At 36.7% G+C, this 15537-nt stretch overlaps 2 protein-coding genes across 2 annotated transcripts; both read left to right on the top strand.

The window, feature by feature from the left end:
* Nucleotides 1-7736: 7736 nt before the first annotated feature.
* Nucleotides 7737-10848, top strand: LOC113343953. The gene is made up of 10 exons (XM_026588034.1): nucleotides 7737-8071; nucleotides 8154-8286; nucleotides 8390-8486; nucleotides 8580-8732; nucleotides 8833-9062; nucleotides 9204-9370; nucleotides 9471-9595; nucleotides 9711-9747; nucleotides 9842-9933; nucleotides 10034-10848. Exons 8-10 carry the CDS (start codon nucleotides 9741-9743, stop codon nucleotides 10736-10738), a joined length of 804 nt encoding a protein of 267 aa, XP_026443819.1. The 5' UTR covers nucleotides 7737-8071; nucleotides 8154-8286; nucleotides 8390-8486; nucleotides 8580-8732; nucleotides 8833-9062; nucleotides 9204-9370; nucleotides 9471-9595; nucleotides 9711-9740; the 3' UTR covers nucleotides 10739-10848.
* A 2648-nt stretch (nucleotides 10849-13496) lies between these two features.
* On the top strand, nucleotides 13497-14036 carry LOC113343987 (protein FAR1-RELATED SEQUENCE 5-like). The gene has a single exon (XM_026588051.1). The coding sequence runs from the start codon at nucleotides 13497-13499 to the stop codon at nucleotides 14034-14036; it is 540 nt and encodes a 179-aa protein (XP_026443836.1).
* Nucleotides 14037-15537: the final 1501 nt, after the last annotated feature.

The raw sequence follows: 15537 nt of genomic DNA, 5'->3' as shown, positions 1-15537 counted from the left end.
CCTCACAATAATCTTAATCGACGCAGCGAAAAAAAGATATCGTGGAATCACAAACGATGAGACGAAGTGTTTGTGATTACCTTTCTATCTTGCCTATCGGAGATTATAAAATCTCGAGCCAATTATTACAATCGTACTCGTAGCGATAGAAACTGCAAGATCTGATCACACAAATACAAGAAAAGTAGTACCTGTCTGGCTTCACAATCCCAATGAAGTCTTTCAGTCGTTAACATGGTTTAGAAGAAGAAACCAAAGGTTAAAGACTCTAGCTTAGCACAACTAGTATCCCACAGAATGTGTGGGGATTAGGTTTCCCAGTCTCTAGATTTCTCCCTTATGTAGTCTTTCAAATCAGGGTTTGCAATCAATGTTAGCTTGGTAACAAAACATTCAATATTCACCGTTAGATGAAAACCTGATTAGATTCAAGCTAATATTTCTTAACTGTTGGATCAAAAACTTAGCTTGTTACACACAAATGAAATGTTCAATTTTGGGTTTATCTAGCCGTTCCCAAACATTAACATTTGTTGGTTCAACAATAGTTAACCAAATGGTTAGCCATATGATCACTTTCATATCCACCGTATTCTTCTTCACCATAACTAGTCCAAATGACTCAAATGAACTAGTTAGAGAGTTGTTCAATTGCTTAGATCTTATGTAATTACACAAGACACAATCGAAGCAAAAACAGTTTGATTCACTCGAATCGATTCATGAATTTTATAGCCACAGTTTGCAAAAGCATTCCTTAGTTTATATAATCATGAGTTCAAGAACAATCGGTTTTAGATATAACCTGCTCAAGTTCGCGGACTGGGTTCGCGGAATTAAGCTCACAGAAGGAGTTCAAAAACTCCAGCAGAAATTCTCGGGTCGAGAACTTACGTCGGTTCGCGGACTGAGTTCGCGGACTTGGCTTAGCCACATTCTTAGAGGACGTTATATAGTCGTTATTCACAGACCATTTTTCGTCAAAGCGATTTCCAAAGTGATTGAAACATAACATGACTTTCATCACTAGGTAAAGATGAATTTGGCTAAAGCAAAAGCTTATCAACACATATTTCGAGAAATAGATAGGCGTGTTAAACTCGGCTCGAAATAGCAAATGTGTATAATGAAAGTCAAAATATTAAAGCGACTTTTGTCTCAAGAGTAGGAGATAGAGTAGATAGACTTTTGAGTGACAGATAAGTTCAAGTCTCCACATAACTTTTAGTCGATGAAGATCCACTGGTTCCTCGAGTGTCCTTCGTCTTGTATGATGATTGCCATGTAGTCTTGAGCTCAACTACACTTTCTATCCTAGTCCGAGACCTTTAGTTATATAGGCTAGAAATCAAGACTTATAGTTTTGATCACTAACATTGACAAACATGCTTGAGATAGCAACCCATGCGAGTTCGACCGAGCAATGCTCTAACAATCTCCCCCTTTGTCAATTTTAGTGGCGAAACTATTAATACATATGGAGTACAAAAAATAAATAAATTAACTTTTGTAGCTCTTATTCCACATGCCTAATCTTCAACATTACTCGAAATCTTCGTCACTTCCAAGTACTCCAATGATCCCAAAGGTTGTAAGTTTAACATCATCGTTGTTGAAAATCCGTAGCTATAACAACAAGAAAACAATAGTTCTCAATCATTGTTATACAATGTCATAGTATCATTACACAGCGTCAAAGTCCAATTGTATCACAACAACAATACTATGGTGATATGTATCACTCCCCCTTACTCAATACTCCATCTCACATGGAAACCACTCCCCCTTACATAATGTTCCGAAAACCATATGTATTTGTAGTGTGAACTACATATTAATTCTCCCCCTTTTTGTCAATAAAATTGGCAAAGGTACAAGAACGAGATGCTAATGAAATTTCCGAAAGAGACATTTCTTGACCAAAAGAAAGTAAAAATATATCATCTTGTTTAGATGCAATCATAAAGCCGAAGCTAAATGCATTCATCAAGGAGTTTAAAGATACAAGATAACCCCTATAATATTCCACAGCCGCACTCCCCACAAAGATTTGGCAATTAAGCGCAAGTTCAAAAGAACTCTCCCCCATTAAATGTCATTCTCGAAAGAACAACAAAGGCGACCTTAATTTTAAAAGAAAAGAAGGATTTCTTTGGACATAAAAAATCACATACGAGTATGAATTTGAATCCAAAATACTCAATTAAATTAACCACAAGAGAATCCATGATTAATTTAACCGAAAATGCTCAACATAAGTGAACTTATGGAGACTCAAAAATATACAATTAGATTAATCAAAAGAGAACCCATAATTGATCTAATCGAAATACACAACCAAACTAATCACAAAAGTAATCAATTTAACTGGTCATGCTCGAATAAGAAAACTTACGGAGCAACAACTAAATAACCAAACAAGATGATTAATTTAGTTGAAAATTCTCGACATAAAGTACCTCACGGAACAACAACATAGCTAATCAAAAATAATCAACTTTGTTGTTTAATTCTCAACATAAGACACTTTACGGAGCCTCACAGTAATACATAAAATATGGATCAGGAAAGATCAATTACTGCGGAATACACAAGGATTCATTCTATTTTCCATCACAATTTGCACCATGACATACAATAGACATAATCCTTGTAAACAAAAGATTTTAACCTATCTTCCATCAAAAATTGACATAATAGGCTTAACTTTTGTATTTGTCAAAAGTCTATTCATTCTTTTATCAACATGTGAATATCGACATACGAAAGACTTTACTTTTGACAAGATGTGGGATAGTCAAGTTCACGGACGTAAACACACAAATCCCATAAAAAATTGCAATATATAAAACCATAAAGATTAATACTCCAAAAATCATCTTCCAAACAAATTTAGAATTTAAACCAATAAATCTAAAAACATGAAGATGAAAACGTTGGACATAGCTATGTGTAATCACAAAAATGTCTATTCCAACCTCTAGTTATTCTTCTAATAAAAACAAGAAAAATAGAAGATTTACTAGGCAAAAACAAGATAAAACAAAATCAGACTCCTATGCCAAACCGGACACGAACTGAAGTCAAACATACGGTTCAGAATACTCATGAGTCTTGAGGTCGACAACATTCTAATTAAAATTGGTTCACGAACTGATTCATGGCAGACCAGCACTCGAGCTTCGAATAACCAACAAGTTCTTGACCCAACGTTCACGAGCTAATTCTGGAACCAGGGGAACAAACCATCATTGATTTGGTTAAGAATCAAGATGATGAGGGTAAGGGAACTGATCGGTTCCTTCTTGAGTCTGCGAACTGGAGAAGAAGAAGGGTGAAAGAACCAAAGGGATTCTTTTTCTCTTTTAAGTGTTGAGTAAACTACCTTGACACGTTCGAATACTAGATTCGTTCGTGAGACGGCTATGGTCCAACGTATGTGAACTGCTCATGTGCACGTCAAGGACCCGTTTGTTACAAAGAGAGCAATAACTTGGGGTTTTTCTGCACAACATGACACCATGAGAGAGTCTCTTTCCAACAACTCTCAAGTCTCGAAAAAATGAGATCATTCCAGAACAAACATTTTATAGGATTATCAAAGAGTATTGTCAGAACCAAGGAGTTTTTTGAATTCTGTTTTCTGTTTTTCCATCTTTCATGAAGATAGTATTTTGTATTGCACATGGAACCATTTTTGGTAAAAGAATACATCCTGGATTCTTCATGATTGAAGACAACATTACTATCATGAAAAGAAGTGTCAGGAATTAAATCATGAAACTGTTCATGTATTGAGGTTGATTCCTCATTTAATTGAGATTTAAACTCTTCATATAGCTTGTCTAGTTTATTCCGAATAGACGAATACAAAAGAGGAGCATTGTTCTTGCTGATTAATAAATCAATATCAACATCGACATGAACATTATTCATCATAACTTGATTTAGCCTATTAAGAGACATTTTTCCTTTCTGGAGAAATAAATCAACATCAGAGGATAGACTCTCAAGTTTCTTTTCACATTATGAAAACACTTCAAAGGATTTTAAACCTGGTGGAGGTTTGGACAAAATTTCTTCTACAAATTTGATTAAATCAGATATGAAAGAAACTTCTGTGATCCCTGGATCTGGTGGCGCATTTATTGAGATAACACTTATGTCCATAGAGTCAGATTGCTACAAACACAGAATTGTAAGGTCTTGAACGTGTTTTCCTGCTCTGATACCAATTGAAAAAGCGGGGGTACAACAACCACACCCAACAATTAGATTAGCAATCTATATGGACAAACTCCAATATACTTTCTAGAGAATCAACTAGACAGTCAGACTCAATCTAGATAAAAGTATGTCAAAGAGTTTATATCTCAATCTCTTGATTTGATCTTTACTCAAGCAAATAGAAATCTCCGAGTCTTTATCAAAGAGAGATAACTCGGATGGTACCAAAGACCAATATCCATGTGTCAATCAATTTAAATCAACAACCAAAGGTCGGATATTCTAATTGATTGAACAACGCACAACCTGTGATATTTCAATTATATAACAAAATATAATGCGGAAAAGAAATAACACGGACACCAAAATTTTGTTAACGAGGAAACCGCAAATGCAGAAAAACCCCGGGACCTAGTCCAGATTGAACATACACTGTATTAAGCCGCTAGCCTACTCCAAACTAACTTCGGTCTGGACTGTAGTTGAACCCCAATCAATATCACACTGATCCAAGGTACAGTTATGCTCCTACGCCTCTGATCCCAGCAGGATGCTACGTACTTGATTCCCTTAGATGATCTTACCCACAACTAAGAGTTGCTACGACCCAAAGTCGAAGACTTTAATCAACAAATCTGTATTATACAGAAAAATCTACGGTGATAGATAAATCCGTCTCCCACGAATATACCTATGAGTTTTGTTCCGTCTTTTGATAAATCAAGGTGAACATGAACCAATTGATAAACCGGTCTTATATTCCCGAAGAAAAACCTAGTATTATCAATCACCTCATAATAATCTTAATCGACGCAGTGAAAAAAGATATTGTGGAATCACAAACGATGAGACGAAGTGTTTGTGATTACTTTTCTATCTTGCCTATCGGAGATTATAAAATCTCGAGCCAATTATTACAATCGTACTCGTAACTATAGAAACTGCAAAATCAGATCACACAACTACAAGAAAAGTAGTATCGGTCTGGCTTCACAATCCCAATGAAGTCTTTAAGTCGTTAACCTGGTTTAGAAGAAGAAACCAAAGGTTAAAGGAAAATCGACTCTAGCTTAGCACAACTAGTATCCCACAGAATGTGTGGGGATTAGGTTTCCCAGTTGCTAGAGTTCTCCCTTATATAGTCTTTCAAATCAGGGTTTGCAATCAATGTTAGCTTGGTAATAAAGCATTCAATATTCACTGTTAGATGAAAACTTGATTAGATTCAAGATAATATTTCTCAACTGTTGGATCGAAAACTTAGCTTGTTACACACAAATGAAATGTTCAATTTTGGGTTTATGTAGCCGCTCCCAAACATTAACATTTGTTGGTTCAACAATAGTTAACAAATGGTTAGCCATATGATGACTTTCATATCCACCATATTCTTCTTCACCATAACTAGTCCAAATGACTCAATTGAACTAGTTAGAGAGTTGTTCAATGGCTTAGCTTATGTAACTACACAAGACACATTCGAAGCAAAAACGGTCTGATTCACTCGAATCGGTCCATGAACTTTATAGCACGGTTTGCAAAAGCATTTCTTAGTTTATTTAAGCATGAGTTCAAGAACAATCGGTTTTAGATATAACCTGCTCAAGTTCGCGGACTGGGTTCGCGGACTTAAGCTCACGGAAGGAGTTCACAAACTCCAGCAGAAATTCTCGGGTCGAGAACTTACGCCGGTTCGCGGACTTGGCTTAGCCACATTCCGTTTCTCTTGATCAACAAAGTTCGCAAATTTTGGTTCAAGGAATAAGGACTTATACATATGTGTGTTTCCACAACAATACTTATATCCTACCAATGGTTATGTAATCTAAACTCTCATTTCAATCATTGAAACATTTTAGAGGACGTTATATAGCCGTTATTCACAAACCATTTTTCGTCAGAGCAATTTCCAAAGTGATTGAAACATAACATGACTTTCGTCACTAGGTAAAGATGAATTTGGCTAAAGCGAAATCTTATCAACACATATTTCGAGAAATAGATAGGCGAGTTAAACTCGACTCGAAATAGCAAATGTGTATAATGAAAGTCTAAATAATAAAACGACTTTTGTCTCAAGAGTAAGAGATAGAGTAGATAGACTTTTGAGTGACAGATAAGTTCAAGTCTCCACATGCCTTTTAGTTGATGAAGATCCACTGGTTCCTTGAGTAGTCCTTCGTCTTGTATGATGATTGCCATGGAGTCTTGAGCTCAACTACACTTTCTATCCTAGTCCGAGACCTTTAGCTATATAGGCTAGAAATCAAGACTTATAGTTTTGATCACTAAAATTGACAAACATGCTTGAGATAGCAACGCATGCGAGTTCGACCGAGCAATGATCTAACAGATCATACTGGCTTTTCACGGAGAGAAAAATAAATAAAACACATTTGCACACATATTTTATGCTAAAATAAAAGAAATAAATCCATAAAATCCGAACATACCTTCTATCATTTCTCCGGCTTTTTAACGTATTCGCTTCGCTCACACCAAATTAAAAATGCATAACCCCGGTCGGGAAAAGCCCCGTAAATACCGAGTTAAAAGATAAAAATACCCGGTGCGGAGCACGGGAGCCAATCTAGTGATATCATAATTATGAAAAAAGATGACAATGTCAAACGTTTACCAGAAGATAATCACCGAGTCAATGAAGGGTCACATTCTGCCAGAAAACTAGAAGGCCAAATCACGGGCCGGCACGGATCATATACTAGTCTGTATCTAACGACTAATAACGTGCTTGCTTATTTAGCTCTCCCGCACCTAGTTAGTAAGTTCGCGAATGATTCGCGAATCATTCGCGAATTTTTCCGTATCACGAATTTTACCGTCTTATTCGCGTACGTTTGCAACTCCGAACCCAAGTCGCGTATTTTGTGGCATTCCCGGATTATTCGCGAACCGTTTATGAATTTTACGTATCCCGAATGATACGTCCGCTTAATTCGCCATAAATTCTTTAGCTTTTACTTTTCAAAAACTCCACTTTTTGGGCTTTACTGCCTCCCGAGCATACACGACCGAATATTAAACGTGTTGTAATTTTTATGAAACAAAAACGACTGAAGAGATTTGAAGGTGAAGGTGAGAGAGATCTCAAACTCACTAACCAAGCATCTAAACCACCATACGACGTCCTCTTGGATAACTAATGTTGTATATATTATTAATATCATCATATTAAGTTTATTTTTTCTTTAAATAACTCACACATATGCATAAAAATTGGTCTATGACCTTATAAATACAAATTATTTGTTATATATAGATAGCGAATTTTCAGAGCCGAACTCACATTTATAAATCGAATTATACACGTACGTATGCCGTTCCGAATTACTGACGAATCACGTCCCGTTGACCGAATTTTGGACCGAATCTGGATTTTACAAAACCGTATAATACTCGTACGTTTGCCGTTCCGTACGTTTGCCGAATCCCGAATTGCTAACTAGGCTCCCGCACCACGACTGCTCGAAACCAAAACGCGTCTTCTTTCTACGAGACGAGAACAAAAGTTCTATATTTTTCTTTTCTTACAAAGCTACAGAAGTGTTCTTCTTCTTCCCTACAAGTTCGCACAGAGATTTGGTGTTGGTGTTAAACACAAATAAGTCAAGGAATCAAAGTTGTTGGTGGTATTGAAACTAATTGGGGGTAGTCAGAATCAAAGCTACAAAGTCTTCTTACTCCTCCTAAAAGAAGCTACGGTTGCTGTTGGTGGTGTGAAAAGTTCTCTGCATCAGTTCGTGGAAGAACAACAACAACAAGGGTAGGACTTGTACAACAAGGAGAGTTTATTGCTGTTTCGATTTGAAACTAGCGATTTAAGGTACACGAAATCACTAATCCCTCTTTCAAAATTGATTTGTTATTAGATTATTAGATTTTAACATTTTGTGATTTTGAATCAGCTATTATTAGGGTTTGTGAAAATTTCAAATGGAGAGTAGTGTAAAAGTTGCGGTGAATGTTAGACCTTTGAATAATGAAGAGGTCTCTAAAGGTCGTACAGATTGTGTTGATTTTATTCTCGGAGGGCCTCAGGTATAATTTCTGGTAATGTTTGTATGCTTTGTGCTGTGGTGTGTAGAAAACATTTATTTCATGAAGTTTCTTAACAATGTTATGTGTTTATGTTTAATTATAGGTGAAAATTGGAACAAGTTCTTTTACATTCGATTATGTTTATGGAAATAAGGCTTCTACCTCTGATCAATAATGCAACAGTCCTGGCCTATGGACAGGTATGATTTCCTATTTCTATAATTCTGGTCTTAAATTTCTAGCTGTGTTCTTTTCTCTGATCAATAATGCATTATGTTTGTGTGTTGATGTAGACTGGATCAGGCAAGACGTATACCATGGGAACTAATTACAATGGAGATGGAAGTACCAGTGGTATTATCCCACAGGTGATGAATTCCATTTTTTCTAAGATCGAGGAGAAAAAAGAAGCCAGGGAATTTCTAATAAAAGTTTCTTTTATTGAGGTTAGCTTTTTATTTATACCCTAAAGGATTGGAATGGTTATCTTTTGAATATGACCATATGTGAATATGTTTTAATTGAGTTGTTTTGATCTTCTCACAGATATACAGAGAACAAGTGAAAGATTTGTTGAAACCAAAATTGTCAACTTACAAACGCAAAAGGACTGGACCTGCAAAAGCGCCTCTGCGAATTCGAGAATCAAAAGGGGTGTTCATTATTCCTGATGTTACCGAGCCAGTAGTCAGTACAAAACAGGATATGGCATCATTTTTGTCTCAAGGTTCATCAGAACGTGTTACTGGAAGTACAAATATGAACAGTGAATCTAGGTATGGATTTATATCTGATCATGGAGGATAAGCTTTAGTATTTTCATTGGTGTAGGTAACAGTTATACATTTCCGGTTACTCTTGAATCTTGTCTCTGAAAGGTTCACTAATCTTTTACTGCATTTCTGTGTACTTTATAGTCGCTCACATGCCATCTTTACAATCTCAATGGAACAAAGGAGAAGCACGTGTATCCCTGGTGACGATCCTGGTGATGGTATCTTGAGAGCATAGCTACTTTTGGTGGACCTTGCAGGTTCTGAATCTGCGGATACAAGTGGAACAGATGGGTTGCGCCAGAAAGAGGGTAGTTAAAGTTTTTTAATTTTATACCTCAAATACTCAAGGCAGCAGTAGCTAGTTTTAGTTTTCTTAGATGTCTACTCACTAAGTCTATGTTGTTATAGGCAGTAAAATCAATCGTGGACTACTGGCTCTTGGAAAGGTGATTAGTGAATTGGGAAATAAGAAAAAGAGCAAGGAAGGACGCCACGTTTCTTACAATGACAGCAACTTAACACGGTTATTGAAGGCAAGAGGATTAATTTCTTGGTCTTTTTTTACACCATATTTTAGGTTTTCTTTTTTATGTGGTTGTAAAATGAAGTTTACTAATCATTCCCTTTAACTTTGTGCCTGCTTTGTAGGACTCTCTGGGTGGAAATAGCAAGACAGTGATGATTGGTAAGTTCTGGTTTTAAAGCTCTTGAGTTATGCTTGTTTGGGTCATGAGAGATTCAACGCTTTTGATTCTTATTATTATGTATTTTGATTACAGCTTGTGTGAGTCCGGCTGATACAAATGCCAAAGTAACGCGGAGCACTTTGGACTATGCGAGTCGTGCTCGAAACATTCAGAATAAGGCAACTGTAAGGACTGTAAACCAGAGCCATGAACTTGAGTGCTTGAGAAATGCTTTAATCCTATTTAAGGAATGCCATCTGATGAAAATAAAACTTCTTGATGCAGATAAACCACACAGCTCAGATGCAGAGAAAGGACAAAATTTCGGTCCTCCAAGCAAGAAATGATGAATTAGAGCTCAAGCTCCATCATGCTCAGGTTGAAAAAGATGAATTAGAGCTCAAGCTCCATCATGCTCAGGTTGAAAAAGATGAATTAGTCCATCATGCTCAGGTTGAAAAAGATAAGCTGCTTTTCCAAATTGAATTGTTAAGAAAAGGAAAGTCTTGTGTTGAGATTGATGCTGTTCATGGTGATGAGATTGGTGCTGTTCAGGGTGATGAGACTGGTGCTTTTCAGGGTGATGAGATTGATGATGTTCAGGGCGATGAGACTGGTGCTTTTCAGGGTGATGAGATTGATGATGTTCAGGATGATGAGATTGATGATGATAGAGGTGGTGATGAGACTGGTGCTGTTCATGGCGATGAGACTGGTGCTCTTCAGGGTGATGACATTGATGATGTTCAGGGTGCTGAGATTGATGATGATAGCTTGAGAAGTTCCAAGAGGCCGAAGAGATCCCCTCTTGTTGAGAAGATAATAACTAAAAGAGGTAGAGGTCGTCCTCCTAAGCCTAAGAAGAAAATTAAAAAGATAATAACTAAAAGAAGTAGAGGTCGTCCTCCTAAGTCTAAGAAGGAAAAACCTAAAAAACCTGTAGGTCGTCCACGTAAGAGGCATGTTGGAAGACCTAAGAAAGTCCGATGACCAAAGCTTTGTGTTTTGATCGATGCCAAATAATTAAACTGCTTTCGAATTTATTTTATTTTTTTAACCAAAGGCAAACTTTATATTATATAAACATGTTACTTACGTCATGATTTATGTAAGGAATTACTAAGTCAGGTGGATAACCCCACCACTCCCCATATAAATTCTGTTTTCGAGCTGCCTTTGCTAAAACATCCACAACTTTATTACAAGATCTGTAAACAAACTCACAAGACCACACAGGGTGACTATTACATATATTAACACAATTTCTAAGAAGAGGTAAACACTGCCATTGACAAAGACTAGTTTGATGTTGTAAAAAGTTACTGATACTCAGATTGTCTGTCTCAAAAATGACATTAGACCAGCCATTTGAAACTGCTATTTGCATAGCCTCTAACATAGCCCAGGCTTCAGCTTGCTCAACATTTATAGCTCTTTTCAATGTTCCCCTTCCCATGACATAGTCCCCTGCAAAATTTCTAGTTATAATACCAATATCAGCTAACAAAGATTCAGAATTATATGAAGCATCAATATTTATCTTTAAGAACTGTACAGGAGGAGGAACCCAAGGCAGATGTAAGATGTAGTTCTGTAAATGATAATGATCATGAGCAACAAATGAGGTATCTAAATGATGTTGTGCCCTGCAAGAGTTTATCTGATGTATGACAGTTCGATGATTGGGTGTTATATTGCTGAAAATAGCCCTACATCTATGTTTCCAAATGAAGTGCATTATACAGAGAGCTAACTGTACATCTAGAGGTGTGTGTTTGATAGTTATATTCGAACCCTTAAGCTTCCAAGTCTGAATCCAGGAGAGAACCGAGGGATGCTGCACAATGGAAACGAACTGATTAGGAAAAAAAGTCTTCCATATAGCTTGAGAGAAGGAGCAATGAAGTAGCAAATGGTCCAGATCTTCAGTTTGATTCATACTACACAGAACACATATTTTATCATCAGCATTCAGATGCCTAAAAATGCGAGCTTTCACAGGTATAGCATCATGTATTCCTTTCCACATAAAAATTTGAAACTTGTATGGTACTTTCAATTTCCAGAATGCTAACCAAAATTGCTGAGATAAACCCATTGAAATATCCATATGAAAATCCTTTTCACAAAGCATCTTGTACGCTGAAGCAGTTGTAAACATGCCAGTACTAGTAAAAGGCCAGACCAACTTATCTTCCTGATCTAATTGTAAAGGAATAGTGAGAATAGAGTTCACCTGGTCTGCAGAAAATAAATGGCGAAGAAGCGAAATATTCCATTGCTGAGTGAGAGGATCAAATAGTTCCGAAACCCATTGAATATTACTTGTATTCAGATCACTCCAATCTAGAATTGCAGTCTGCATGGAAGGAATCCAATTGGCAGTCCAGATACTGATGCGAGTACCATTACCTACTTGCCATTTTGCATTTCTAAGAACAATTTCAAGCCCAACACATATACTCTGCCATACCCAACTTGAATTGTTAGTTTCCGGTGGAGGGAAGAATTGAAGATCATTATGAGGAAAGTATTTACCTTTCAACAATTTTGCCCAAATAGCATCTTGATTATGTAATAATTGTTAGGCCAATTTCGCAAGAAGAGCTAAATAGTAATTGGTTAAATTTTTAAGACCTAGACCTCCAAATCTTTTAGGTACACATACCTTTTTCCATCCAATAAGTTGTCGTGGATGATCGTTGGTAAAATTATTCCACCAGTAACGCCTTTGGATGTTGTCCATTTGATGAATTGTTGTTTCTGGCAGTTTAAGGATCTGCATTTAACTGCTTTCGAATTAAAGCATCATACTTAACGTGATCATACTAAGAAAGTCTGATGATTTTGGTTGTAAGATTATGTTTTGGTGATCAAGAAATGAAATGGGGTATTGCTTACAATGGCCATAATGGTCAGGTAAAGTGACTTATAATGGTCATGAAATGGATGAGTTTGTTCCTCAGAGAACTTCTGGAGCGGATTCTGCGACTTAAAATTTTCACTTAATTTTACACACCATTTATAGACCATAGATGAGAAGATATCTAACGGTCCTTATTCTGGGTCAAATCTAATTATTATAATGAATTAGCTTGGCTTAAAGCCGCGCTAGTTATCTCCATTATTTATTTTATTCGTATTTTCAGTTAGGTAACCAGAAGATCTTTCATAATTCATTTTGTATATTGATAACAAAAATAACGGATATTCCCATATCTTCGGGAAATCAAAGCTTCAGCCGTATACTGGAGTTATCTATCTTCTTCTCCTTTTATGATATTCATTAGGTTTACACATCTGCAAATACTCCTATACGCTAGATTTTGTGATCGATCAAAATCGACACCGATTCCTGCAACATGGATGGATGTGATGATGTGTAAAATGATGATGATCATGGTGTTCCGGCAGTGTTTTTTGATGTGAACAAGAATACCCAAAATGGCAAGATTCTAGCAACACAATCACCCCGATAAAAGAAGCTAACGATAACAAGAAGACACCATATGTTTCAATGATTTTTAATTCATATGAGGAAGCTTATCACTACTATACAGAATATGGAGTACATGAAGGGTTTGGTGTGAGGATTCGATCAACAAATAAAACTCGTGCCGGGTACGATCAGGTAACATCAGCTCACTTCGTTTGTTCACGATAAGGTAAAAGGAAAAAGGATATTGTATACGGGATAGACCCAAAATCCAATAGTTGTAGTACTGTCCAATGTGAGTGTAAGGCAGAGATGGGACTTCTATATAGTACAAACCTGGGGAAGTGGAGAGTCACAAATTTTTTGGATGTGCATAACCATAAATTTGTCTCTCCTTTGAAAAGGATACAATTGCGGCCTAATCGAGACATGCCGGATGCAACAAAGAATTTAACAGAGGTTTTCAATAGGGAAAATATTCGAATAGCAAAAGTTCCTTCAGTCTTTGGTGGGTCAATTATAAGTTTCGACAAAAGAAACTGTTATAATCATTTACGCATGATCAGGCGTTATGAGTTGGAAGTTGGAGATGCTCAATCAGTTCTCAATTTTTTTCAGCGTAAGCAAAGAGAAAATCCTCAATTTTTCTACTCGGTTCAAGTTGATGAAGATGGAAGAGTAGTTAATTTCTTTTGGGTAGATGCTAGATCGCGTATGGCTTATGAGCATTTCGGTGACGTGGTTACATTTGACACCACGTATATGACAAACAAGTATCAAATGCCATTTGCACCATTTACTGGAGTTAACCATCACTACGGGTCCACACAGTTCGGGTGTGCACTTCTATAAGATGAAACTGAAGATACTTTCGTTTGGTTGTTTAATGAATGACTTGAGGCAATGGGTGGACGTCATCCGAAATCAATTATCACTAATCAAGATGCTGCTATGTGTCTAGCTGTAAGCAAAGTATTTCCTAATACGCATCACCGTTTGTGCCTTTGGCACATAAAGAAAAAATTTGGCGAGAAGCTCTCTCATTTATATTACTCGAAATCCAACTTCAAGCGTGCTATGAAGATATGCATCCATTGGACATATAGCATACATGATTTTGAAGAGATGTGGAATTCTATACTTAAATAATATGGTCTAGAAAATAATGATTGGCTTGCAACCTTGTACGAAATTCGAGAGAAGTGGATACCGGTATACCACCGTGGTACATTTTTTGCTGGAATGAATACAACAGGCCGTAGTGAAGGAGAAAATGCATTCTTTAAGGAGTTTCTATCACCCAAAACCAACTTAAGGGAATTTGTGATTAGGTATGATCAGGCATTGACAAAGGAAACTGAGACTGAAATTGCAGAAGATTATGTATCCGAGCACAAGAATCGTCTTATAAACGAGAACAACCTAATTTTGAAGCATGCAACAGCCATCTACACACGTAATATATTTGAAAAGTTTCGTGAACAATTAGTTGATTCACTTCGTTTTAGATCCCAAGAGATAGAAGTTGATGGAGTTTTCAAAATATATTTAGTCAGAGATAAAGAAGGGCCTGCTCATTTTACCATGAAGCTGAAGCCAGACACAAATGAAGCGTACTGCAATGTAAACATTTTGAGTTTATGGGATTACCTCATGTTCTGCGAATTTTCAATAGGTTCGAAATCGAAGAGATCCCGCCACATTTCATCTTAAAACGTTGGCTGAAAGGCGCCAACTTGTTTAGAACAATTGATGGCACAACTACATGGGATAAATATGGGTGCGCTGATGCAATTAGGCTCACTCACTTATGGAGGATATCAACACAAGTGTTGTCTAATGCTTCGAAATGTGATAATCTTTTTAAGATAACACTTGCAGGCATCGAAACAATATCTACCCAACTGGCTCAAGAGCAACAGAAACAAAATGAAAGCGAGGATAACAATGATAAAACAGTGGAAACTTCAAATAATGTCGAAGAAACAGTTCAGCTCACAAACCAAGGGAAACTTCTAAATCCTATAACTTCACAAACCAAGGGAAGACCAATTGGGAATGCGAGTAAAACTGGTCGAATAATGAGCGGGATTGAAATACCGCCCCCAAAAAAAAGAAAATGTAGCAACTGTCATATTTCAGGTCATGACAAAAGAAAATGCCCGCAATTGTTTTGATTTGTAGAAACAATTTTATTGCATAACTCGCAAAGTTGTTGATGCTAATAAAGAGTGGTTTCAGTGGTTAAGATCTTTGAATGTATACGTGATTGTTCTTCTTCATAATGAATAACAGTCCATATATGTTTTAGTGTATTCATGTTTCACCAACTACTTAATTGATCTTGCACATT

This window comes from Papaver somniferum, unplaced genomic scaffold, assembly GCF_003573695.1.
Source record: "Papaver somniferum cultivar HN1 unplaced genomic scaffold, ASM357369v1 unplaced-scaffold_70, whole genome shotgun sequence".
In the NCBI taxonomy this organism is placed as follows: Eukaryota; Viridiplantae; Streptophyta; class Magnoliopsida; order Ranunculales; family Papaveraceae; genus Papaver; species Papaver somniferum.
Note: the sequence above shows the minus strand (reverse complement) of the source record. Positions and strands in the feature narration are given on the sequence as shown.